The sequence below is a fragment of the Daucus carota genome, chromosome 1, assembly GCF_001625215.2.
Source record: "Daucus carota subsp. sativus chromosome 1, DH1 v3.0, whole genome shotgun sequence".
In the NCBI taxonomy this organism is placed as follows: Eukaryota; Viridiplantae; Streptophyta; class Magnoliopsida; order Apiales; family Apiaceae; genus Daucus; species Daucus carota.
The window spans coordinates 36,183,556-36,208,932 of NC_030381.2; the positions used below are offsets into that span (position 1 = coordinate 36,183,556).

Consider the following 25,377-nt stretch of genomic DNA (forward strand, 5'->3'; position numbering starts at 1 on the left):
AAAAAAAGAAAGAAGTATACCATCACTGACTATAAAATATCAAGAAAAAATAAAATATTAGATAACTCAATAATTATTTCTGAAATTTCCCCCAAATCTTAGTTGGTATTATATGATTGGTTTTACCTCACATTAATCTGTAAACCATCCAATTTGTCATTTGGAAAGGAAAATGAGGAAAAAAGTTAGGACAAAATTTGGAATATACAGAACTATTCAAAAAATATTCATATGTTCTTTGTATAAACAATTACTAACAATTATCCTAAAAAACACATATAAATAGTACTCCTACGTGAATATATTTGTCAAAGATTTGGTCCCATTCAGAAAAATAATTGCAGCCGCTCAAATGTCTCTGCAGCACATGAATCTTTGTTTTCTTTGATGAACTGGAATTTTGGATTCTGTTGGAAGTTACAGAAAAAGGGAACTACTTCCAGGAAGCTCAATCTTTGGATAGATACTCTCAATTCAGTTATTTATTATTTCCAACAATTGTATGTTTCGCTTACTTAATATTTGGTCGGTTTTGAGTTAACCAGAACACGGAAATAACTTCTTTTTTTTCAAATAATTTTAAATTAATCCAAGTCTGACATTATTTTGGTCCAAATTTATTATTTACGGATTGAATTTGTGCCGGACATTTCGTCTGATTTTTTCAGACTTGTGTGATGATGGGAGTAGGCGGTTAGGTTACAAACACCTTACACATAATCTTTGGTTTTTGTCTAATTAAAGATATGTAGGGTAATAAAGCCAATCATATTATCTTATGGTCAATGTTTTGGAGCTATTAAAACAGCCAAGTTTAGTTCTTCCTCTTCCAAACTAAAATACAAAGCATGAAAGCATTACAGCAGATCTAGGGGACTTGTCCCTGTATTTTTATCGATCCAGTTCTGTTAACAAACACGCGGAGTCTGGAGTCTTAAAAAGTCTTGAAGAGAATAAAGTTAACTGTTTGTTTCTTTTGTTTTTAAAATAACCTAAATCCACCGCTCACAAATTCGCTTCAATAAACTTCTCTTATATGCTCCGGTGTACAGGAGAGGTAATCTTTTTGTTAGTTGTTTTTATATATAGGAGTTATGTTTCGATAAATAATTTAGAAATTTTATATTAATGTTTAAAATAATTTTAAATATCATTTACTGTTTGATTGGTTACAAATTATATAATAAAGGGTCCTCAAATATACTCTCTGGGATCGAATAAAATATTTCATAATTTCATTTTACAATATTAGTGACATTCTATAATTAAACTTTATATTCAATTTAACAAATTTTGCACCTGCTTGCAGATAAATTACTTGGATATAATTCTAAATTTATCATATTGCATTGTCATATGAAAGTATTAATTATATTTTTAAGATCAAGTTAAAAATAGTTAGTTACCTAGGAGAAATATCATATGTAACAATATGGGCTACCCTCTCGTCTTGTCCGTTTTATGGATCCTTTATGCAAAGCCCAGTCAAAAAACCAAAGCCCATTTAATTCATTAAACGAGATGGATGAACTCTTGTACCGGCATTTCAACTTATCCAAATGCAATATTCAAGAAATTACAAAAAAAAATGAAAAATGAAAAAAAAATGCAGTTCATAAAGTTATGTTTGGTAAGAAAAAGCCGCTCGTGCTGTGTACTTTATTATCTTTACCACTCGAGTTTAGCGTGACGGTGACATTGACCGCAACTCTCTTGTCCTCTCATGTAATCTTTATCATTTCTCTTTAATTTTTTTCAAAAAAATTCAATTTATTTTATATTTATTTATCAATATATAAAACAAGATATAAAATTTTTAAATATCACTTTATAATCTAACCCTTTTGCACACATTTTGTAAACCACCAATTCACTCATTCCACGTGTCATGAAAATATTTATCTACATTTCTAAAACAATTTACCTTTACTTCCTTATTTGTGAAATATATAAAGAATAAAAAACAAGGACAATACTAAGTAAAGAAAAGTCCATAAAATTAGAGATATAATAAGGTGGGAGAGGGTGCATGTAAATAGAATACGGACGCGTCTTCTGATTTCTACCGTCTTCACAAATTGGTCTGAGCCAATTAAGACAAAGCTGTTACACTCGCTCTATATTCTCGCGTTATTGTAAGTTCATCCACATATACATACAATAATCTGTATCTATTTTTCATTATGCTGTATCTAATTACTATGCTCAAATGACTAGATTATCTACTTCGATTCACTGTAGCTGAAGATCAGCTGCGAATTTGTAGTTATACGTGTTAGTTTTTGTGATTTGATTGTGTTTAAGACTTGTTGTTTGTGTTTTTGTGATGCGTGTCATGTGAATGCGCATTGTGTTGTTTTGATCTGATTGGAATTGTGTTACGTTGTGGTGGAAGTTAGGTTTTGTTAGTCTGTTGATTACTGCATTTTCGGTGGTTGAAATGTCTTGATTTGCGGTGTCTTGTTTGGAAATAAGGCTTGGTGCTTCGTTTGATTGATTGTTTTAGGAAGCTGAGTGGCGGAGTTTGGGAGAAACAGATTTTGGAATTGTCGAGGAAATGGAGGTGTAATAATATGATGATGATTGTGGATAATACGGAGTTGGAGAGTAGAGTTATTTAAGTGGGAGATGATTTGTTGGAATGGAATTATAATATGAATGAGCATTGTGCTTGAAAAATGACAACATAATCGCTCATTCGCATTGGTTATATCCTAACAGCCAAAACCACATAAGAGTATCGTTAATGTGATGGAAATTTTGTTTGAACTCATGTGAGAGCTGGCTTGAGCATCATAAGCTTTAATTATTTGATGTTGGTGTGTAGTTCAAGTTAGAGTCAATTCGGTAGGCTTCGAGACAATCACAGTTTACCTCATCTTTTTGTTTGTTTTTTACTTTTTGTAAGGTAGTAGGCTAGTAGCCGTGCTAGGTTATCTTTATGATTATCAGTGGGTTCTAAGTGTTTGACTGGTTCTTACTTAGATAAAATGAGGTGAAACTTTGAAATAGAAGGATAATTTGGATATGATAAATTAACATGATTTTAAGATTCTTAGCAAATGTAGCTTAGAATAGGCGGAGCTCATTTACTGTTTGCATAGAATGAATTATCTTAGCTGAAATGGAATACTATCAAATGCCTAGTCATAAGAGCATGTCCAATGCAATGAGTGATTCTATATAAGTAATTTGACTTGAAGTATAGAACACACCTCTTCGATGCAATGCCAAATATGGATGTAGAATAACATTATATACACATGACTTTTGTTATAATTTGAAATCAGAAAGTGATTTTTGGTGCTAAAACAAAACCTGAAGTCTTTTGCATAGTCTTTGAAAAAAAAAAGGAGCTAAATAACTCTAAACAGAACCAAATTGCATCTAATCATATTTGAAAAAAATGCATGCTAGCTTTATTGCTTTAATCATCCATTTATCTCCCCTTTTTTATTGCTTTGCAATTTTAGCAACATCAATACTTGATTCCCCTTAGCATAGTCTTACTTCAAATCCATTTTTAGTATTGCCTTAGAGAGGTGCGTTCTCTGCATTGGACTTCACTTTTTATGTTAGCACCATTGATCATGTTTTCATGTCATAATATGTATTTTAGCATTGGACATGCTAATAGTGATATATTGTATCTTTATTCTGTAGTTGATTAATAATATCAAAGAAAACACATATGTTGGTGTTTGGTGATTACTCTATAAGAAAGAAAAGATTGAGGTTAGATTAATGTCACAGTGCGAACATTTCTTCTCTGTAGTTTTTGCGTGCTTCAATAAAATTTTAGAGAGAATTTTCAAATTCAACATTTTGCATTGAAAATATATGTGAAACAACTTTACCGTGTTTGTCACTTATCTCATTTACTGATTTTCACATTTTGTTCATTTATATTAACGTCGAAAGTTTTATGAATCAATTGGAAGCAAATTTTTAGGTGACATTGGCATACTGCTCACCATGGTTTAAAATAGCTGGATGATCCTGGTTTTACACACTAGGAACCATATCTGGCCTTAAAGCTTTAAAAGTGTCCAGATCTTGATACAGAAGGGCAATTTTCTGAAAGACATCAATAAGGAAAAATGATCGACAAGTCACTTTTTTTGACCTACTTTTACCTGCTAGTCTACATTCTGCTCTCGTCTGGAGTTATCCTCTACAACAAGGTATTACTTTGCATTTAATTAGTGTACCCATTTTTGCCTATTTTTGTGAAATCAGTGTTGTGCATTGGCATCTCTATTGCAGTTATTAGGCCTAATCCCAACAATTATTTCTTTCAAGACCACCCTATAGCTTGGCATAGTATCACGCGTCTCTCTTTTAGTTATAAACATTGCATCAGAGCTGAAAAAAGGAAGCGCAAAGTCCGAATGAAAAAATATATACATCATAGAGGAATGCTAAATACAGAATTGCACTTGTACATCTCGTGGTTTATAGTATTTTTTTAAACTTTTTTTTATTTCTATCTGCATTTGTTCCACAAAATTTTATTTATTTTTTAATAATTATATATCCCACATTTCTACCTTTAAGGTTTCTCACAATTACGGGGTCGGGTCCAGTAATTCCATTGTAAAACCTGAAGTTGTTTTAAATGGTACTGGAAACATAAGAATTAAATGTGTCCTTTCTTCTATGCATGGTCATATGTTAATTGCTTACACTACTGCCTTTGTACTTGATTTTTATTTTGGATGTGGTTGATGTGAATATGTGATTGAATATTCCTTGTCACATTTGTCTAGTTCTCCATTATGACCTGAAACTTTACGAATATATTGCTTGATTTTATAATGTCTAATTAATTATTGATTATATAATGCAGTGGGTTCTCTCTCCGAAGTACTTCAATTTTCCATTTCCTATAACACTTACAATGATTCATATGGGATTTTCTGGAGCAGTGGCATTCTTTCTCATTCGTGTTATTAAGGTGATACTCTACTAAAATTTATCAATTTCCCTTAGACATGGGTTTTCTAATAGCCATCTACTACATTTGATTGACTACTGTTGCAATTAACAATAGGATACCTGTATACTTCTATTTATCAAGTAAATTGATTGTAATGCAGCAAAACTAATTTTCAGCGTTTTAGTATTGTTTCATGCTTAGATTTCTTGCGGTTAGTTAATATGTACAAGTGTAGACATTGCTCTAGCGTGAATCTTCCAAACACACAATGGGTAGCAAAAATATTGAGCACGGTCTTCAGTAGTTAGTACTGTCCCACATTAGATCTGCATCTTAATATCATTTTGAGAACTAAAGTATCAAGATTTTCAGTGTAGTTTAATTGTATTTCTTTGGTGTTTTAAAAATAACTGCTCGCTGAAGTGACTTTGTAATGTTTACCCTACTTGTTTGGCAGGTCGTATCTCCTGTTAAAATGACATTTGAAATGTAAGAATCAAATTTTGTCTGAGAAGACTTAAAACTGTGTATATGATTCTACAGAATGTATGTTGCTTTAGGTGATTATGTTACATTCTTATATTTTAATTGCTTATGGCAGATACGCTACATGTGTGATCCCAATCAGTGCCTTCTTTGCTTCAAGTCTTTGGTAAGCACTAGAGCAAATTCTGTGATTGTGCTATCTGCTTCTATGCTTATGGGAAACTCTTCTTCATATTCCTTGAAATTTAATTTAGTGTTGTTTCCTGTGAGATTGCTTCTCTTTGCTATCATTCTTACTCTGCCGCTGATGTTATAATCTTATCACTCCACATGGTTATAGTTTGCTGATATAGCTCTGGTTATAGTATGGACTTTGGAGTTCTTTGGTCCTGTTCAAATTCACATGCCATAATGTGGTTGTTAATTATTAGAGTTAGGTGCTCTGTGTTTGCAATAAGACACTACTATATGACTTTTGAATTTGTTTAACATTAGTATTTTCCTGCAATAGTTTAGGTCTGAACATAACTTTACTTGCGTCAAATGACAGCAGTCAGAATAGAATCAATGAATAAATCGATCTATTTTTACCAAACAATATAAACACAGTTTTCTTTTTGGATGAGTACCAACAATATATGTTTGTGAAATAAATTCCTCCGCAATTATATATTTTCAAGTTGATTTTGATACATTATATACACAGAAACTGGTACAACTCTGTTTAGTTGGTGAGAATGGAATGGAATGAACAAAGTTACAGCAGAAATAATGCAGGTAGAATTAAAAAGTAAAAAAAAAATGAGGGTGTGCAAATTATCTATGATGAGATTTGTTAATAAACACAGTATGATGGAGAATGGAGATTGCTGCTAATATTGGGTGGTTTAAACTCTAGCTTATTCTGCAAGGAGTGGAATGGAGGTAAGGAATTAAAGTTTTAAACATTTACCCAGCCAAAAACAAATTACATTCCCTTATCTGAGCTGTTTCTACTTCGTATAACATGCACAGTTTGCTTCAGTGTCTAATTTAGAATTTTTCAATGAAGGATTATAAGTTATGCCTTACTAGTCCCCTAACTGATAATGACAACTTTTGGAAGACAATTACTCTAACATGCGTTGTAAATTCAAATTATTTAAAGTTAGCATGCACTATTTGTATCTTAAATAATAACGCTCACTTATTTTATCGACACAGGTTTGGTAACACAGCATACTTGCATATATCCGTGGCTTTCATTCAGATGCTCAAAGCCCTAAGTATGCGTTTCAGATATTATTTACGTTCCTTGCTATATATAGTGAAGAGTTGCTTACATATAGTTCTGTATTTTATAGTGCCTGTGGCAACATTCCTCATGGCCGTTCTATGCGGCACAGACAAATTAAGATGGGACGTTTTCTTGAATATGTTGCTGGTCAGTGTTGGAGTGGTTGTATCCTCTTATGGGGAAATCCATTTTAATGTGATTGGTACAGCTTACCAAGTCACAGGTATATTTGCAGAAGCTCTGAGGCTAGTCTTAACCCAAGTCCTCCTTCAAAAGAAAGGCTTGACACTCAATCCTATCACAAGCTTATATTACATCGCTCCATGCAGGTTTAAGTTGATTGCTTTTTCAATATATATATTTTTACTAGTAGGTTTAGAAAAATTGTGCAACCATTGCTGAAAGTTTAAAATGTACATATAAATTTTAATACACAGATGTCCTTGCTCCATCATTATTCCTGTACCTAGGCAAGATTATTGACTAGGTGATATTCACTGAAAAGAGTCTTCTATTTTTTATGCAAGGAGCAAGTGTTGTTTAGTGCATGAAGCTACTTTTTTTCTTGGTATTACGCATGTATTATCTTTCCTTAGGGCAACAAAAAGTGGAATGCCTCCCGTTTTCAATTCATAAATTTTGTAAAAGATGACCCTGTTACATAACTTCTGTGTTGCTATATTTTGTCACTTGCAGTTTTGCATTTCTATTTGTGCCTTGGTACTTCTTGGAGCAGCCTGGGATGGAAGTCTCGCAGATTAAATTCAATTTCTGGATCTTTTTCTCCAATGCCATTTGTGCTCTAGCATTGAACTTCTCAATTTTCTTAGTGATTGGTAGAACCGGAGCAGTGACAGTTCGAGTCGCTGGTGTTCTGAAAGATTGGATATTGATTGCTCTTTCAACTGTAATATTTCCGGAGTCTATTATTACTGGACTAAACATTACTGGCTATGCAATAGGTATCTAATTAACATATTTCTTAAAGCTAACCCCCCTCCATATGCTTTTAACATTATTCTTTGATGTTTATTTGCTTCAGCACTATGTGGTGTTGTCTTTTATAACTACATAAAAGTCAGGGATGTTCGTTCATCTCAACTTCCAGTTGAAAGTATTCCAGAAGGAATGACACAGGTCAGTTTTTGCAATATCTCATGTTATTTATGGATTTAACTGTTTGTAGTTTATCCCCCCTATATTCTTTTAGGACTTATATGTGTATATACATTTTATAGATATAAAGTGATCAATGAGCAGGAGAAGGATAAAATCTCTACAAATTACATACTGTATTTATACGAGCTTTTAATCTGTTCTAAAGGATGACCTGAATGAATGCGGAGAATAGCTACCAAGGGTTTGGGTTGAAGGAATATGACATTTGCCTTTAGAATATGATAAAGGCACGAGTTTCATTAATTTATTCCCCGCATTCATTCAGGTCAATTAATTAATGAAACTCGTGCCTTTATCATATTCTAAAGGCAAATGTCATGTTCCTAAAATCCAAGTTTCATTAATTTATTTAGTTATAGTTAAAATTAATTATTTTAATATATGAAAGTTACAAAATGAATGTGTACATACATACTTAGAGCATCTCCAACTCCGCTGAACCCTTAGCCAAAATTAATTAATACATACCATATATAAAAAATTATAGAGATTCTATAAAAAAAAAAATTCAACTCCTATAAGACATTGCAGCTGTCTATAATTTTAGTCAACCTCTAGATATTGGCTATATTTGGCCAACCTCTAGCGACGTATAGACCTTAACAAAATTTCACATCATCTGTGACCATATTAAAAAACATGCCAAAAAGTAACGTATACAATTCATTAGGACAGAGGGAGTATCTTTTATTGAAGCATTAAAGTGCGTTCCGAATAGTAAACGTATATAATTAAATGGGACGAAGGGAGCAATAGATAATGTGGAATCTTGCTACAGGCCTTTAGAGGTTGGCCAAATATCGCCAACATCAGTAGGTTGGCTATAATTATAGACAAGGGGAATGCCCCATTGGAGTTGGTTTTTTTTTACAAAATCTCTCAATTTTTTATTTTTAGCATGTAGTAATGACTTTTAGCTAAGGGTTTTATAGGGTTGGAGATGCTCTTAGGTACCCAGTATTTAGTAAGAGAAGGGTTAGGTGCATTATTTAGAAGGGAGTTTCATCAAGTATGCCGGGTTTCTATCTACTACCATCGTATTATACCTTAAAATTGTTGGATTATCTTAAAAGGGATGCTGTATTTAATCTTGGTTTGGATTTATGGTCAACAGGAATGGAAGTTTGAGAAGAAGCCGACAGATAGTTACGATGATGATACAAATAGTAGAGGCCTCGGTTCTGCTTCTGATCAAAGTGTAGACGAAGAGGCACCACTAATTTCTTCATCTAGGATCTCGCATATTGGGCGTTCACAGCTAAGCAACCGGGATGTATAATGGGATGTATTATAGTCATAGGAGCGCACACTTTGTTTAAAAGTGAAGCAAGACAGGCTGCTTTCAAGTGATCCATATATCCAATAGTCACTAGTAAATATTCAATTTTTGTAGGGGATATAAACTACTAAAACAAGCCGCAATACTTAGTGGGACATCTATTCATCCAGCGGCAGACTTAGCACAGTTCAAATTATGCTCGGGTTCTTGATTTTAATGGCATTATCTTCTTTCTTCTGTGGTTTGCCTTGGCCGGATGTGCTGGTAACATTTTTCATACTACCAAGTTACAGGCTTGAACAGCCACTTATATTTGTCAGGAGAAGGTACATGACATATTGACTTGTATTCATTAATTTATTCAATCATCATAATTATAAAATTATTTATTGTTGAAAAAATTCGACGTCCATTTTAGTGTGTTTCTTCCCTGTATCAGTGGAGCTGGCCTCGTTAATACACCCATTAACACTCAATCCTACAACTTCCACATTGGATCTTATTCTGTTAATGGTCAAGTTTGTTGTGCCCGGCAACGTGTGTATATTATATATTGCTACGATCTTAACGTTCAAATTTCTTATTTACTTTACAAATTCTTTTAATGTTCAAATTTCTTGTTCAATCTATTATGTAATACGGCAAGGTTAATTATCATGATGAACTACATTGCTAGATATTTACATGACCCAGAAAAGAATCGTTACAGGAAATATTATATCCCGTATTATGATATTGTCATCATCAATATTTGAATTCTTATGATTTTATCAATTTTTATTTCCAATCTATTATGTCCATATGATTTTTTAAACTTTATAATAAATCATTATTTAATATTTGATTATTTATAAACCACTATAAAATGTGTAATATGTAATATAGGGATGTCTGTTAGTTTTTAATATTAAATAAATAATTACATCATCATTATAATCATGAAAGATCCAATCAATCGTGACTAATCCTCAAAAAATCGTAAAGAAATTTGAAAAGTGTGATTAACATTAAAAGTTAGTTTGTCACTATGTGCAGAGACAGTAGTGCTCTATGCCTATATCTACACAACTGCTGACACTACTATTCGACTTTAATTTCCATTTGTTTCATGCCCTTCTTGAAATGGCCGCCAAGAAGCTGTGCGAGTCATTCTCCAAGAGCCTGTTGGATGAAGTTCATCGATGCGGGTGCATGAAGCAGACCGGGGTGAGTCTCCGGTACATGATGGAATTTGGGTCCAAGCCCACTCTCAGAAATCTTTTGATTTCAGCTCAGTTTCTTCACAAAGAGCTCCCTATCAGGATTGCTCGCAGAGCTATTGAGCTTCAGAAACTACCCTATGGTTTATCTGATAAGCCTGCTGTTCTTAAGGTCTCTCTCTCTCTCTCTCTCTCTCTCTCTCTCTCTCCCTCTCTCCCCCTCTCTCCCCCCTCCCTCCCTCTCTCTGCCTCTCTCTCTCCCCCTCTCCCCCTCTCCCTCTTTCCGTCCCTCCCTCGGGTTCTCTTTAATTTGTCCTTTTACTTACAAGTATGACATAGAATATGGTTTGATTGTTTAAAGTATTTAGCAGGAATTTAGCCATCAATACTTTATTTGTATCTAGTCATCGAATGGGACTTCGTAAATTTAGCAAAGAAAGAAAAACGAGACTTCATAATGTGATTAATTAGCTTTGTTGATATAAGAGGCCAGAGGGAGCGTCTTGGTAGCCTAGAGGTAATGGTGTATCTTGTTCCCCCCATGTGGTAAAGGGCCGGCCTCTTTTAGAAAAACAGGGAGCATAGATTCTGTGGGAGATTGGTGGATGCATTTAATTGTGAATTTTGGCATTTGAGGTTTTCAGTTGTTACCTTAAATAATAGAGGAAATCTTGATTTCTCTCCTAGTTTCTGCTAAGATCCCTGTTATTTTTCTCAATATATATCATTCGATTCCCATGCTTTGAGTAAATAGGGGTGAATGGTGATAGGCAAACATAAATAGGATGTGGAACTCACGAAAATGCTAATACAGTGTGCTTTTGTTATATTACATTGTAAAGGCTCTAGACAAAGATATAGGAATCCTTGATGGACTTCGACAGGCAATAGAAATGCTTTTGCATTGTTAGGTAGAATATCCTTTGTGTCTTTCTAGTGCTTAATTTTATCAGTGGAGTCACTGGAGCGTAGATTACGGGGTGGTTTGTAAACATGTAAATTGGTGATTTTGATTAATCAGTTTTATACTTGCTTTTCCTCACTCTTTTACTTGGTAGGTGCGCGATTGGTATTTGGATTCATTTCGTGACCTTAAATCCTTCCCTGACATCAAGGACAATAATGATGAGTTAGAATTCACAAAAATGATTAAGATGATCAAGGTGAGACACAATAATGTTGTGCCCACAATGGCCTTGGGAGTCCAACAATTGAAGAAAGCTCTGCATCCAAAGGTTCATAATGACGGTCTAGAAGAAATTCACCAGTTTCTGGATCGCTTCTACATGTCTAGGATTGGAATACGTATGCTTATAGGTATGTGCTCTCTGTTGTAATGTTTATCTCGATTCTTTGTCACTGATGGTTTTGTATTAGGCAAGATACTGAAATGATTGTAAATTTTAATCCTGGATTTAACTTAGGGCAACATGTGGAATTACACAATCCCAATCCTCCTCCAGATGTTGTAGGCTACATACATACTAAAATGTCTCCTCTGGAGGTAGCAAGAAGTGCCAGTGAGGATGCTCGTGGCATTTGTCTGCGTGAATATGGCAGTGCACCTGATGTTAATATCTACGGGGATTCTAATTTTACTTTCCCGTGAGTACTAGTTTTCCTGATTTACTGTTTCTTCTTCACATGAAAGCCCCTTTTATTGTAAGGGGTTTGTACACACCGATAAAATGCTAATGTCAATCACTTTGATGTGTTAATATATGTTATGCATTTATAATGGCTAATGATAAATGAATATTTATTAAATACTTTAACTCTTTGAATACTTGATATTTTTTTGTAATTTCAGGTATGTTCCAAATCACTTGCATATGATGGTTTTTGAGTTGGTTAAGAACTCATTGCGAGCTGTCCAAGAGAGGTTTATGGACTTGGATAAAATTGCACCTCCTGTTCGAATTATAGTGGCTGACGGGTTAGAAGATGTTACCATCAAGGTCTGATCCATAAATTTTGTAGCATAAAATCTCTTGTGTATGTTCATAAAATTAGAGTATAGAGGTGCTACTGTTACAGTAACTCACTGTATCGAACGCTTGCTAACACATGTATCATTTTAATATATGTAGATTTCTGATGAAGGTGGCGGCATAGCAAGAAGTGGTCTGCCTAAAATTTTTACATATCTCTACAGCACTGCAAAAAACCCATTGTGTGAGCAGCCAGATCTCGAAACAGCTAATGTGGCGACAATGGCTGGGTATGGATACGGGCTCCCGATTAGCCGTTTGTATGCTCGGTATTTTGGAGGGGATCTGCAAATTATCTCTATGGAAGGATATGGTATGCCTTTTAACCTTCTTTTTTATTGCCTTGTAAATGAATCACTGAATCTGTTAGAGCACTAACATTGCTACACCTAGAGGAATGAAATAAAAAAATTATCCAAATGTGTAGCTATAGTATTGCACTTGTACCTTAAATGTAGATTTTTTACGGTCAGGACTCAGGTGCATTCCTGTTGTTCACTAAACTATTATTTTTAATCTGCAACCTTACTTGACTTCATTGCCAACTAATCCGCAACAGTGACTAGAATATAGGGTGTTCTACATAAGATTAAGATTGCCTTTTGACCTTGTGGTGTTACAATTTGTAATTTGTGCTATTTATGCAGGGACTGATGCTTATCTTCATTTGTCTCGCTTGGGAGATTCACAAGAGCCCCTGCCATGATACCTCCATTCTCAATCAAGATTCAACAAGCTAGCAATACTTTCACAGTACAATGCACATGTAAATACTCCGAACATATAAAATTGCAGCATATCTTCAAATATATACTTGATGTAAATATGCAAAGCTTTACTTTGTATAAAAGTTCATATGTGCGTCTTGTATATGGCTATATGATCCTTTACCATTGTTAGACACTCACAACATGATTGTAGAGCTGAAGTGTTATTTCCCGATTTTTCTGGTATCCCATCTGATGATGCAGTACAATTTGAAACTCTTCCTGGGTTGAGTAATTGTTGTCTTATTTTCCCAGAGTTTGGCAACTAGATAACATGAACTCACTTTCACATCCTAAGTTTCCACATCCACAGCTAAGTACAATTACATGGAAAATGAGATAAACACCATTTTTCTTCATTGACAAGGCTCCCATCCATATCATTGAAGATTTAACCACATGTTTAAATGAACTAAAATCTATAGTGTCCACTATCCAAGAGTGAGGGGGGTTGGGACTTGCTGAAGTTTTGACACCATTAGTTTTGGGTTTGATTGTCTTCAAGTCACAGCTGGGCAACAAATTCGGGATTAAGAGAGTGATGGAGGTCTCCATTTTCCCATCAGTGTCTTCTTTGCTTCACAAGTTTGTAGGATTGGTGGCCTTTTATTTTCAATGTTTTCGCCCCTTTTAGTTGACATTACTCTTCCATTATTCAAACTTAACGTCAGATGACAGCATATTAGATGCAAATAAACAGTGTCGAACGAATTAGATGCAACACCATCTGCTTGGTAAAAAAGAAACACAGTTTTTCTGCATGATTAGAGTTGGTTCTACACCATTTTGGTGTCCCTGGGGCTGTAATTCATATCAGACTGTTTGCTAGCAGCTTGAACGTCAAATTGTTTAACATGTCTCGATTCGACTCAAACTCATATGTAAGTCGAGGTTAAACAAATCGTCTGACCCAAATAAAATACTTTTTCCTGGTAAGGGTGATCCGTTGGAGATAAATCCAGTTTTTCCCTCTTCTGGATTCTTTCGAATTTGCCTTTCACTCCTCCGTCATCTCTTCCAAGTCGATTTTCTCATATCTTTTTGTCATTTCTCTTCGCACCCTCCTCTTTTCTTTTCTTTATTTTGAATAATAAAAAGACGAGGGTGTCCTAAATAAAAATTGTAGGATATTATTTCACGACATTCCATATACAAGCCTCTTCAAACTTGCTTGAGATTAAAAAGTTGCTAAAATAACTATGCTTCGGGTATTGGCCCCCATTATCAATATATCCATTATTAGTGTCGTGAATATCAGGATTCAGAAAAATGGTCCTAGATCCCATTTATTAATACTACATCATCGCTGTTTTGGATATTCATAAAAAACGCTACATCGTCTAACGTTCTAACATGCTAGTTTATGTAACATTCTATTAGATTAACCCTAATCGAAAAATAACAAAACGTTACACGATCTAGCGTTTTCTTCTCAAATTGAAAAGACTTTATTATTCGGCGTTACTAACTCATACTTAGGGTCATTTTTTCCAACTCTGTTATTGTGAACATCGGTGAGTTTGTATGCTTGAGATTGAAAAGTTTTTAAAACAACTACGAATTAGGGGTGTTAACGAAACGAATTCGAAACGAATACTATAGTTTTTGTATTTGTATTCGGTTTAAATATACATATTCGGATTTGTATTCGTTTATTATCCGAATAGTTATTTGTATTCGTATTCGTATTCGGTTAAGTTAACGAACTATTCATATTCGTTTAAGGCACTCATTTAAAAGAAAATGAAAAAAATAACTAAACTGCTGACATGTGACAAAAGTTATAAACTCCCATACTTCACCAATTCAAGCAAACTATAAAAAGTACTAATAATACAGACTACAGTCATCCAACTCAAATAATATAAAATTCAAATTACTGATTGAACAAACCTGGATAAACCAGAAGGTGTGACATTTTGTTTCTGATTTGTCGGTCTGTGGCTATAACCAGAAGAGCTCCCCTTACCAGTACATAATCTTATTAAATAAAAATATAATATTTTTCTATATAATATAAAATAATATATATATATATATAATTTAATTTCCGAATAATTAAGCGAATAGCGAATACGAATATTTATCTATTCGAATTTGTATTCGTTAACAAACCGAATATTTTTTAAGATTTGAATTCGTATTTGTATTTGCTAACAAACGAATACGAATAATGTTAAACGAATTCGAATACCGAATATTTCATTAAATATTCGTTTCATTAACAGCCCTACTACGAATGAACGAGTTGAACTCGAGTACATACCAAACTTGGCTAAAACATTATTCGAACTCCGAAAGCCTGGTTGGAAGTTAGAACTCGAAACGCACTCCAGCTTGAGCACACATATACATATAACATATTCATATCAGAACTATTGCTTAAAATTATATTTATTATAAAATATCATTTTATATTAATATTATTATATTGGTTATACGCGAGCAGACCAAAAGCTGACAAAAAATTGAGATCGTTTTTCAATTTTCTTCTCTGACTCGAATTACATCCAAGCTTGATATCTTTACCTTCCCACTAAACTGATTTCTAATCTCCAGCAGTATCAACTATAAAGGCCTCTTGATATTTTGAGTTTGGTTTTGAATGAAATCGACCCCTAATACTACATGATGTGAAGGGTGAGCACGGGACTGAACCGAATAAACCGATAATCAAAGTTTCATTTTTTCCCGAACCGCACCGGATCAAAATTTTATTATGAACCGAATCGGATCGAATTGAAATTATTCGATTCTATCCGGTCAAGATTGTAATAACCGATTCTTTTAAAAATTATATATAAAATATTATATAAATAATGTTAAAAGTCATGAATTTATAACACTTAAAGGCAGATAAACTTGTTGAGTTTATATGCAGTTTTATAGTTGTTCACATATACTCAACCATTTTTTAGTTTTCACACACTAAAACGACATAATAATTTAGTTCCGGATGAACTTGTTAAATTTATATGCAATTTTATAGTGGTCCATAAATATTTGCAAATATATAGCATAAAACTTACTGCAAATAGCTGTTTATAGTCATAGGTGGTCATTAAATTATATTTCTGAAAATGTAACCTAAACTGTATTGTTTTAACTTTGAGACATATATCTTTTAATTAATTGTGTTTTTCATATTAATTTTATGCAAATGTAACATAAGATAACATTAAACGTGCACTAAAGAATTAAGGTGTAACGGTTTAATACCAACCTCAGTTTATATTAATGGTGAATTCTTGTTTGAAGGACGTGCACTCATATTAAGATTATTAATAAGCATTAGCATGCATGCATGTCTAATTTTCAACATTTCATCAAGCCCCTTTTGAAATCATCCCCATGGGAGCACCATCCTCCTTGATCATATTACAGCCAAATCTTTCGAAAAGTTAGGATAGTCTTGATGAACAAGCTGGTTCTTTTTGCAGTGGCCGGTGTCGCGGTGGTCGGTGCAGTCATAGGCCTTCTCAGCAGTGATGTTGTGCACAAGAAATCATCATCAACAAAAGCGGAATCAAAGAGTGATCCTCTGGCCTATACCTCAAAGCCCGTGGCATCGGTGTGCCATTCCACGGATTACAAGGAGGCTTGTGTTAATAGCTTGGGAATTCTGGTTAATAATCAGACTGCAAGTCCTAAGGAATTCATTCAGGCTGCTTTAGACTCTACCCTTAAAGAAGTTAAATTGGCCTTAGACAGATCAGGCATTATTGGAAAATCTGTCAAGGGGCCTCAGGAAAAGATGGCTGTTGATGATTGCCAGAGCTTGTTGAACTTTGCTTCTGATGAGCTGGAGAACTCATTGTCTTCTGTTGGAAATACCGATTTGCATAAAATGAGAGACAGAGAGGCCGAGTTGAGGAACTGGCTGAGTGCAGCCATTGCGTATCATCAGACTTGCATTGATGGATGTGCTAATTCCCGTGAGCTGAATGAAACAATGTCGAATGGACTCATGAATGCCACACAATTGACAAGCAATGCATTGGCTATTGTTTCAACAATGCAGGATATTTTTAAGTCCTTTAACGTTTCTGTGAACAAGACTGAACCTACTAGACGCCAGCTTGAGGGATTGGAGGGTGATAAGGCCGGTTATCCTTCATGGCTTTCGTCTGCAGATAGGAAATTGTTGGCCAGTGATTACGCGGGCCGGACACCCAATGCAGTTGTGGCACAAGACGGAAGTGGTCAGTACAAGACCATCAATGAGGCTCTTGCTGCATATCCAAAGAACCACCAAGGGAGATTTGTGATATATGTGAAAGCAGGGACTTATAATGAATATGTAACTGTTACCAAGGATCAAGTGAATGTGTATATGTATGGAGATGGACCGCGCAAGACGATGGTCACAGGCAATAAGAGCAATGCCAAAGGAATTTCAACAATGCAGAGTGCAACATTTGGCAAGTCTACATCTATGTATGCATAATCATTGTATTGAAAAGGAAAGTTAAAATGTACTAACCAGATGGTCATTTCTTGCAGCTGCAGTTGGGGCGGGATTCGTGGCTAAGAGTATGGGATTCCAGAACACAGCAGGCCCTGATGGACATCAGGCAGTGGCGCTCAGAAGTCAATCAGATATGTCTGCATTTTATAACTGCAGAATTGATGGATACCAAGATACCTTGTACACGCAAACGCATCGCCAGTTCTACCGCAACTGTGTCATTTCAGGCACCGTGGATTTCATATTTGGTGACGGAGCCGTTGTTATTCAGAACTGTCTGATCATCGTCAGAATGCCAGGTCCAAGCCAGAAAAATACAATTACTGCACAGGGGAGAACAGACAAGCGCGAACCAACAGGCATAGTCATTCAGAACTGTCGTATTGTCCCTGAGCAAAAACTCTTCCCGCAGAGATTCCAGATCCAAACTTTCCTGGGAAGGCCCTGGAAACAATACTCCATGACACTGATCATGGAATCAACTCTAGCTGACTTCATACAACCAGCTGGATGGATGCCATGGCAAGGGAGCTTTGCACTCGATACATTGTTTTACAGAGAGTACGCGAACCGCGGTCCAGGCTCAGGTACTACACAAAGGGTCAACTGGAGAGGCTACAAAGTTATTACTGACAAGAATGAGGCTCAACCATACACTGCTGGCCCGTTTCTTCAAGGAGACCAGTGGCTCCAAGGAACTGGAGCTCCATTTGTCCTAGGCTTTGCACATTAGTGTATTTTTAGAATTACGCAGCAAATTAAACAAACTACATTACAAAGAAAATATAATCTCTATCTTGTAAATGATATCTTGGCACTGAAGTAGTGGACTATTGAACATTATAAGTCTTAGTGATTAGTGAAGAGTATAAATTATTTATACAGTTTTCCAGGACACTGGCATGAGCTTCACTTGCCCCCAAAGTATAACCTGAAAATTTGGTGCTCACTTGAATGAAGGTATGGATATCAATAAATGTTGACTAAACATTTCCAAGCAATAATTCTTGCAGTTCCTTGCCCAAGATCAATTGTTTCAACATTTATTTTAAAGACCACATTGGCTCCAAAAACAATTCCAGTCTGTTTGAGCTTCAAAAATGGAATACATGACAAATTACATAACTAAGTTGCTAATTTGGCTGTAGAAGTGAACTCTATGACTACTCCATGGACAGAATCCGGAGGGGTAAAAGTCGAAGAAAAATATTATCACGAGTACTTTTAACCAAGGTCATCGGCATAAACTGATCCTTAATGATTTTGAGGCGGATTAGATCTCTCAGCTAGTCTGCTGCCATAAATGGATCAACATCCCCAAGATCAGCTATTAGAGGTTCTACCGTCGCTGGGTCCTCATCTTCAGGAGCGAGATATGTAGGAAATGGAAGCAAAGATGCATCTGTTTTCTTGTACACTGCATCTTTAATAAACACAAAGTTTCCTGTAGCACCTGGAACCTGCAGAAAAGTAATGTCAATACATCATTAGCAGATCGTTTTACAAAATTTCAAACATATAAGCAGAGGTACCTTTGGATTAAGACATGAGTTCCAACATGCAAACTTAAATTTTGTAATTTTAGATATATATGTCACCTATTCTAAAGGCCCGCGGGGCTTCTAAACATCCAAATCAACAATGGATATTGAAGCCCCAGTCCCAGATGATAAAAAAAAATTCATATAGACCTACAATCACTTTGTTGACTTAAGAGCATTTCCAATAGGTTCTTCAAACAAGGTCTTTAACTTTAAATTTAAAGATGTCCAAAATTACTGCTCCAATAGGCACGCAGAAGCTCTTTAAAAACTAAAGAACCTCTTCTCTCTCCTCTCTTTTAAAAAATATCTAGGTGCTCTTAACTTATTTTTGTGAATATAATATTCACTTCTCTCCAATTCTGTTCACTTTCTTCCAAAGCCTGTTGGAGATGCTCTTAATGACCAAAATGTACCATCCGAAAATCAGACAGTTAAAAAAACCAGTTTCCTGCTTTACATCCACAACTAGACAGTTACAGAAAACAAAAAAGAAAAAGTTGGAAAATCATACTTGGCCTCTCACATAGATCAAATTCCTTGCAGGTTCTATTTTATACACCCATACATTTTTTACTGTTCTTTGCTTTCCACCCATGCGCCCAGGCATCTTTTTGCCTTTAAATACCTGTAAAAATCACAGAAATTATTTGCAACACAATATCTACTATTTCCACTATATAAAGGTTAGGCATTTATCTTCCTAAGGAACTCCAGAGCAAAAGGTACACATTTTGGTATCAAGTCGAAGTAAATAATACATTTATTCACGGCAAACAACGATAACGAAATTTTTAATGACACGTTTGCTCAATTAAAAATATTGAAGTCTTCAGAGGCATTAATCATCTACTTTCTGCACAACTCTCCATTCTTCTACACACAAAGATTTGGTTCGACTAAAATTGGCATTTTATACTTCAATCCTGCAGTATAATAACTCTAGAAAACCTTCCCCTAAAATGTCAGAATATCAGATGTGACCTTTTCCACAAGAGAATTGTTCCCCGGGGGATAGTTCCCTGCTATATAGTAGTCAAAAATCGCAACTTCTCAAGCAGAATATGGCAAAATTACAATTGTAACAGATTCATCAATAAACAAGTAAATCTGAAGAATGCTATTAGACTGTCACTGCATCAGGCAGAAATATTTCAATCTAGAAAAAAAAAAACGATTGGTAGATTATGTTTCAACCCCTCCCGCATACATTTTTGTGCTAGAATTGGTATGAGCAGGGTAAATTTCCAAATAAGTGCTTAACTGCTTACTTCTCATGCACCTCTATGCATATTCAGACATAACATTATTTAGTCAATATACACAGAATTCTTCCTTTTTCTTGTTCAGACAAACTTCTATGCATTTAGGCTAGTACTAATTATTGTCATGCATTGACAAGGGACGTCCAGCACAGCGCGTTATATTTAGGTTATACAGAATTTTCAACCTGCTTATTTCTGCGCTGATCAAAGTTTTCACATTATTTTAAGGGAAAAAAAAAATGAATCTTAACATCAGTGATGCCAACATCTCTCTTCTTTCTTCTCTACTCTTCGTTGAGCTCTCTCTGATCCTAAACTCTGTAAATTACATATTTTCTATTCATACAAGATATCATGTTACTAATTGTCTGTTTTCATGATGCCCTGTTTTAATCAAAGATGAATTGTCCAACCGTAACTTTACATTCAAGCTGGAAGCAAGCTTTCAAGTCATACTGAGTTTACACAGAAAATTACCTTCTATGGGAACCAAAAAGCATATACTCATCAACATCCTACCATGTCCCCACAAATGATTGTTTTGTGTGAATGTGATCAATAAAAAAAGTATGCCATCTCCTAACCTACTTTATTTACTTTGTTATAAAACATAATCTCAGACATTTCTAAAGTTGTCATCTTTACCAGATGTTGTGCTACCAATCTTGAAAGTTTAGAACTAGCAAGCACACTTGAGGCAGTGTGATGTCATTTCTCAAGTAGTTAAGTCCCTATATCTAATTCCAAAAAAAAGGGATAAATAAAACAATGTCATCTAGCTTAGTTTTATATAGTAAAAAAAGAAGTGTGAAAATGAGAGAACCAACAAAAATCATTAGAATAATTAATAAAACCATGACGCGTGTATAAACAAACTATACAAATTGATTTTGACAGGCATTTTACAGCAAGAGATACTATAGAACATAACGTAAACAAAAATTTAAAAAAAAAGCATAAATGAACTTATTATGCATCTCAGGAAAAGTCCCCACACACCTTTCCAGGAGCGTCCCTCTGACCAGTAGAACCAATACTTCTATGTGATAATGACGCACCGTGAGAAGCAGGCATTCCTTTAAAACCCCATCTTTTCATGCCACCCTACATACAAAACAATCAGTATATTGCCAAATTATGTACTGCTTTCCTGATAGCCAAAGAATTATGGCAGAAACTTAAAATCTAATCACAAGAAGGAAAACTTAGTAGTATTTGCAACATTTTTAGTATGCATTGGTTATAATTCACTTCCTCTGAGTGAACATTATTAAAAGTGAAGGCACAAGGGAGGGAGGGCGAGAGTGAGATTATAAGTTAAAGTGTGTTGAGAAAATAATTGATGTCTGAGAGAATAAGAGCATGGCAAAAAGGTAATAAGTAAAGCACAACACTCCATTTTTAACCAAATAATTTCATTCTAACATTCCCAGACAAGGACATGGTAAGCAGACATATTTGTGTCTGGATGAGATCTGATCTTACAAATCACTGTAGTATATTACTATATTTTGCATACAGATATTGATGATTATAAAAGTTCAAATTTATCTATTTTCGGGCATATCGAATGAAAAACCAAAATAAATTAATCGACTAGAAAAGAGCATATACTCACCTGAAAACCCTTTCCTCTTGTAATTCCAGTCACGTCAACATACTGACCAGGTATGAAATGGCGAACGCCTAATGATGTACCGAGTGGGAGAAGCGCATCACCCGTCACCGGAAACTCCTTAAGTTTTCTCTTCATGGGGACCCCCTGAGCTCTAAAATGTCCCACTTCTGGCTTAGTCAGATGTTTTTCCTTTTTATGCCCGCAACCAATCTAACTAACACCACACCACCAAAAAAAAAACAGATATTTCAACAGGTACCCAGCACCCATCTAATAAAGAGATAATTCAGAAAATACTACAATATAATCAATTAAGGCTCAAATACCACAATTCAACCACAGTACCAGATTCTATATCAATCTTCAGAATGTGTATCATGTAATAGGAGGAGATAGGAATTCCCAATATTTATAAGTGACATAAAAACATCCGTAAATATACAAAATGTATCCAGAAAAGCTATACACATAAATCACCTAAAGAAGACCGATACTCATACCGACTATGCAAATCCCGTGTAACATAAAAGGCCTCTCATCGAATTTTGGCAATTTCACAACCTCTTCTAAGACTAAGATATAAAGGGTCTAACACTCTCCGGTAAAAATCAAAACTTCAAGCAAGCAAGACCATTTTCATAAAATTCACACCAAACCCGCAAAACACAAAAAACAAAACCCCAACAAGTACCCTAATCAAATAACATTACATATATCCCCCCCACACACAAACACATATACAAACATGATCGCACCTGGAGGGCAGTGATGCCTTCTTTTTCCGGGGTTTTAACCTGAGATACAATATTATCATCAACCCAAAGAACACTAATTGGAACCCTTTTACCCCATTTATCCCAAAGCGCACTCATCCCACATTTCACCGCAATCAAGCCTGTTCTTCTTGAATTAGGCTTCATAACACCTTGCTTCAGCTCTATCACTCCAGATCTTTCGTGGGTATCATCAATTAAAGTCTCGGAGCTGAAAAATCTCAACTGGGTCGGTGTAAAAGTTGCTGTTCTTGATGTTGTAGCGGTGTATAAAGGTGTAGACTTTGGGGAGAGTGTGAGAGATCTTAAGCGAGATATTAGGCCTCTTGATGCTGCTGACATTTTCAAGAAATGGGTGAGTTGATGTTGTGTTTGTGTGTGTATTTCAAGGTGTTATTGGGTGTTCATGGAGGGGTGCTGCAAATGGTGATGAAAAATGGGGAGCTGAGTGTAGGGTTTAAGAGGGAGTTTTTGTGTGTGATTGGGTATACAGTGGGTTTCGTGGAACCTAATAGAAATATTGAGTGTCATTTTAACTTTTTTTTCTCTGACTAAAATTAAATGACAAATAATTTATGAATATTTCAGATAAATTATTTACTTGTAATGCTTTATCATGTTAGTTTAAAGGTTAAAATTTTAAATTAAATTCACATAAGATAGAATCTTATATTTTTTTAAACATATAAGCTTATTTATAAAAAAAAGGTTTTCAAAAATTATCGCAAAAATATGATTGGGACGGAGGGAATATAAATCTTAAAAAATTATCAAAAATTGATTACGATTAGATTATTCTTAAATGTGCGCACATAAATACAGACATATAATCTCATATTGTTTGAATAAATTTGATTTGATAAGATAAAGAATTTTAAAATGATTTTTCTTCTCAAACTCTGGGTTTTATCTGTTTTCGTACATTTCTTTAACACATCAAAATAACCGACTCAGAATTTAAGGACTCTTTAGAAGACCCTTGTGTGTTGAAAATTTAAAGATTCCTTATTCGTCGGTTGAACTTAATAAACAGTAATTCTCATTTTCATTTTCAGATTCGAAAATATATGTTCCCTCCATCTCATTCATTTGTTTCCATATGATTTGGACATGAAGGTTCAAACATACGTATAAAATAATGAAAAAAAGAAAGAAAAATGGGTGTAGCAGAAAAATGAGTAAAGTGCAATGTGTCTACCTAAAGTATGTCTCTTGTGCAAGGTGTGTACCTAAAGTTTCAATTAAGCAAAATGTGTACCTAAACTATACATAATGGTGCAATGTGTGTGCTGCTGTGAAGTGTGGCTAACAGGCGTTAAGTCTGTGTTCTTTCCCTCCATAAAGCACATACTTGCTCCCTCTTTCCTAGCCGCGGTCTTCATTTTTTGCTTGGATGAAAATGTATTATCCATGTGGGTTCATGCATGGCTGTGCAGAGGAGTTTTTGATTTAAAAGGTTCTACTGTAGTCATAATTTACCTCGATGTGCTTGTGTGTTGTTCGAAGACTGTTCTCTATTCTTAAGACATGGTCGCATGCCAAATTCCCAATTATCCTTGGTTTAGATTAATTTACTCAATTGTTTTCATATTGTTTAGTTGTGCTCAAATTAAATTAATTTTTTAATTTTGTGCTCAAAGAAATACATTTCTTTTAAAAATCAATAGTTTAGGAGGCAACGAATTGAAAGAATCTGAACGTATTTATACCTCAATTACAATAAACATTTCGAAAAGTAAAGTAGCCTATTAACATGTGCAAGTGGAGCATTTGAGCCGGGACTCAAATTTTAAGGGGTCCAAATTTGATAAAACACTGTATATATTAAATATAGTACTTAATTTGATTAAATAAATTATTTATTTATCTATTTATCTTAAAATCTTTGATTTTTGTATAAAAAATTATGTAAATATCTAATAAGAATTTAATATTCAAAACCATTAAAACTTAACTTATGTAGTTTTCTTTCACAATTTATAATTTAAAATTTGTTTATAAATTAATCTTAGAACAAATACTCATTTGTAAGGTTATAAGCCTTATTTGTCAAAAAAAATCATATTAATTAACGTAAACAATCACATATACAATGTAATATTATTTGTAAAAATAGATTATTCAATATAATATTTTTTTATTATTTTTTACATAAATATAAATAATATTACTTTTATATAATTTATTATTTATGATTTATAATAACATAAATTTATATGAAAATACAATTTTTATATTTTCAGGAAGTCTTAAAATTAAAGACATTCTTATTTTCTACCAGTCCAGTGTACCAAGAATTTAAAAGAATTACAAGTTCATAGTGTTCAGATCTCTTGCATTCTAGGCAAAATTTAATTGATCAAGAGCTTTCATTAACAAAGCTTACACATCATGAGTTTTGCCTTCAAAATAACCATCATCAACATTCTCACACTATCTTCTTCCGCTCATGGCCAAATGAATTGTACGCGGTCATTTGGAAAAATATATGCATTTGGAGACTCCCTCTGTGACACTGGCAACACAACCCTCCTTATGGCAAAACATTCTTTCAGCATCCCACCAACAGATATTCTGACAAATGCCTCGTGATCGA

The 25,377-nt window shown here is 34.4% G+C and overlaps 4 protein-coding genes across 5 annotated transcripts; 3 read left to right on the top strand and 1 right to left on the bottom strand.

Annotated features, from left to right (window-relative positions):
* The first annotated feature begins 1,997 nt into the window (after positions 1–1,997).
* Positions 1,998–9,396, top strand: LOC108204371 (probable sugar phosphate/phosphate translocator At3g17430). 2 transcript variants are annotated; one of them, XM_017373765.2, is made up of 10 exons: positions 1,998–2,135; positions 3,942–4,184; positions 4,850–4,957; positions 5,397–5,428; positions 5,541–5,591; positions 6,629–6,690; positions 6,769–7,030; positions 7,398–7,663; positions 7,744–7,838; positions 8,995–9,396. In XM_017373765.2, exons 2-10 carry the CDS (start codon positions 4,101–4,103, stop codon positions 9,157–9,159), a joined length of 1,125 nt encoding a protein of 374 aa, XP_017229254.1. In that variant the 5' UTR covers positions 1,998–2,135; positions 3,942–4,100; the 3' UTR covers positions 9,160–9,396. The 2 variants fall into 2 exon arrangements, with proteins under 2 accessions (XP_017229254.1, XP_017229255.1); XM_017373766.2 differs by having other exon boundaries at positions 2,004–2,135; positions 3,953–4,184.
* Positions 9,397–10,233: 837 nt separating this feature from the next.
* LOC108204370 (pyruvate dehydrogenase (acetyl-transferring) kinase, mitochondrial-like) lies at positions 10,234–13,351 on the top strand. Its single transcript, XM_017373764.2, has 6 exons — positions 10,234–10,530; positions 11,417–11,675; positions 11,783–11,963; positions 12,169–12,316; positions 12,449–12,662; positions 12,997–13,351. Exons 1-6 carry the CDS (start codon positions 10,282–10,284, stop codon positions 13,053–13,055), a joined length of 1,110 nt encoding a protein of 369 aa, XP_017229253.2. The 5' UTR covers positions 10,234–10,281; the 3' UTR covers positions 13,056–13,351.
* Positions 13,352–16,531: 3,180 nt separating this feature from the next.
* LOC108205347 (pectinesterase) lies at positions 16,532–18,442 on the top strand. Its single transcript, XM_017375271.2, has 2 exons — positions 16,532–17,537; positions 17,620–18,442. Exons 1-2 carry the CDS (start codon positions 16,532–16,534, stop codon positions 18,315–18,317), a joined length of 1,704 nt encoding a protein of 567 aa, XP_017230760.1. The 3' UTR covers positions 18,318–18,442.
* Positions 18,443–18,539: 97 nt separating this feature from the next.
* LOC108205345 (large ribosomal subunit protein uL3m) lies at positions 18,540–23,267 on the bottom strand. Its single transcript, XM_017375270.2, has 5 exons — positions 22,764–23,267; positions 22,009–22,218; positions 21,390–21,494; positions 19,640–19,753; positions 18,540–19,044 (listed from the first exon to the last, which is right to left on the bottom strand). The coding sequence occupies exons 1-5, from the start codon at positions 23,121–23,123 to the stop codon at positions 18,871–18,873; spliced, it is 963 nt and encodes a 320-aa protein (XP_017230759.1). The 5' UTR covers positions 23,124–23,267; the 3' UTR covers positions 18,540–18,870.
* Positions 23,268–25,377: the final 2,110 nt, after the last annotated feature.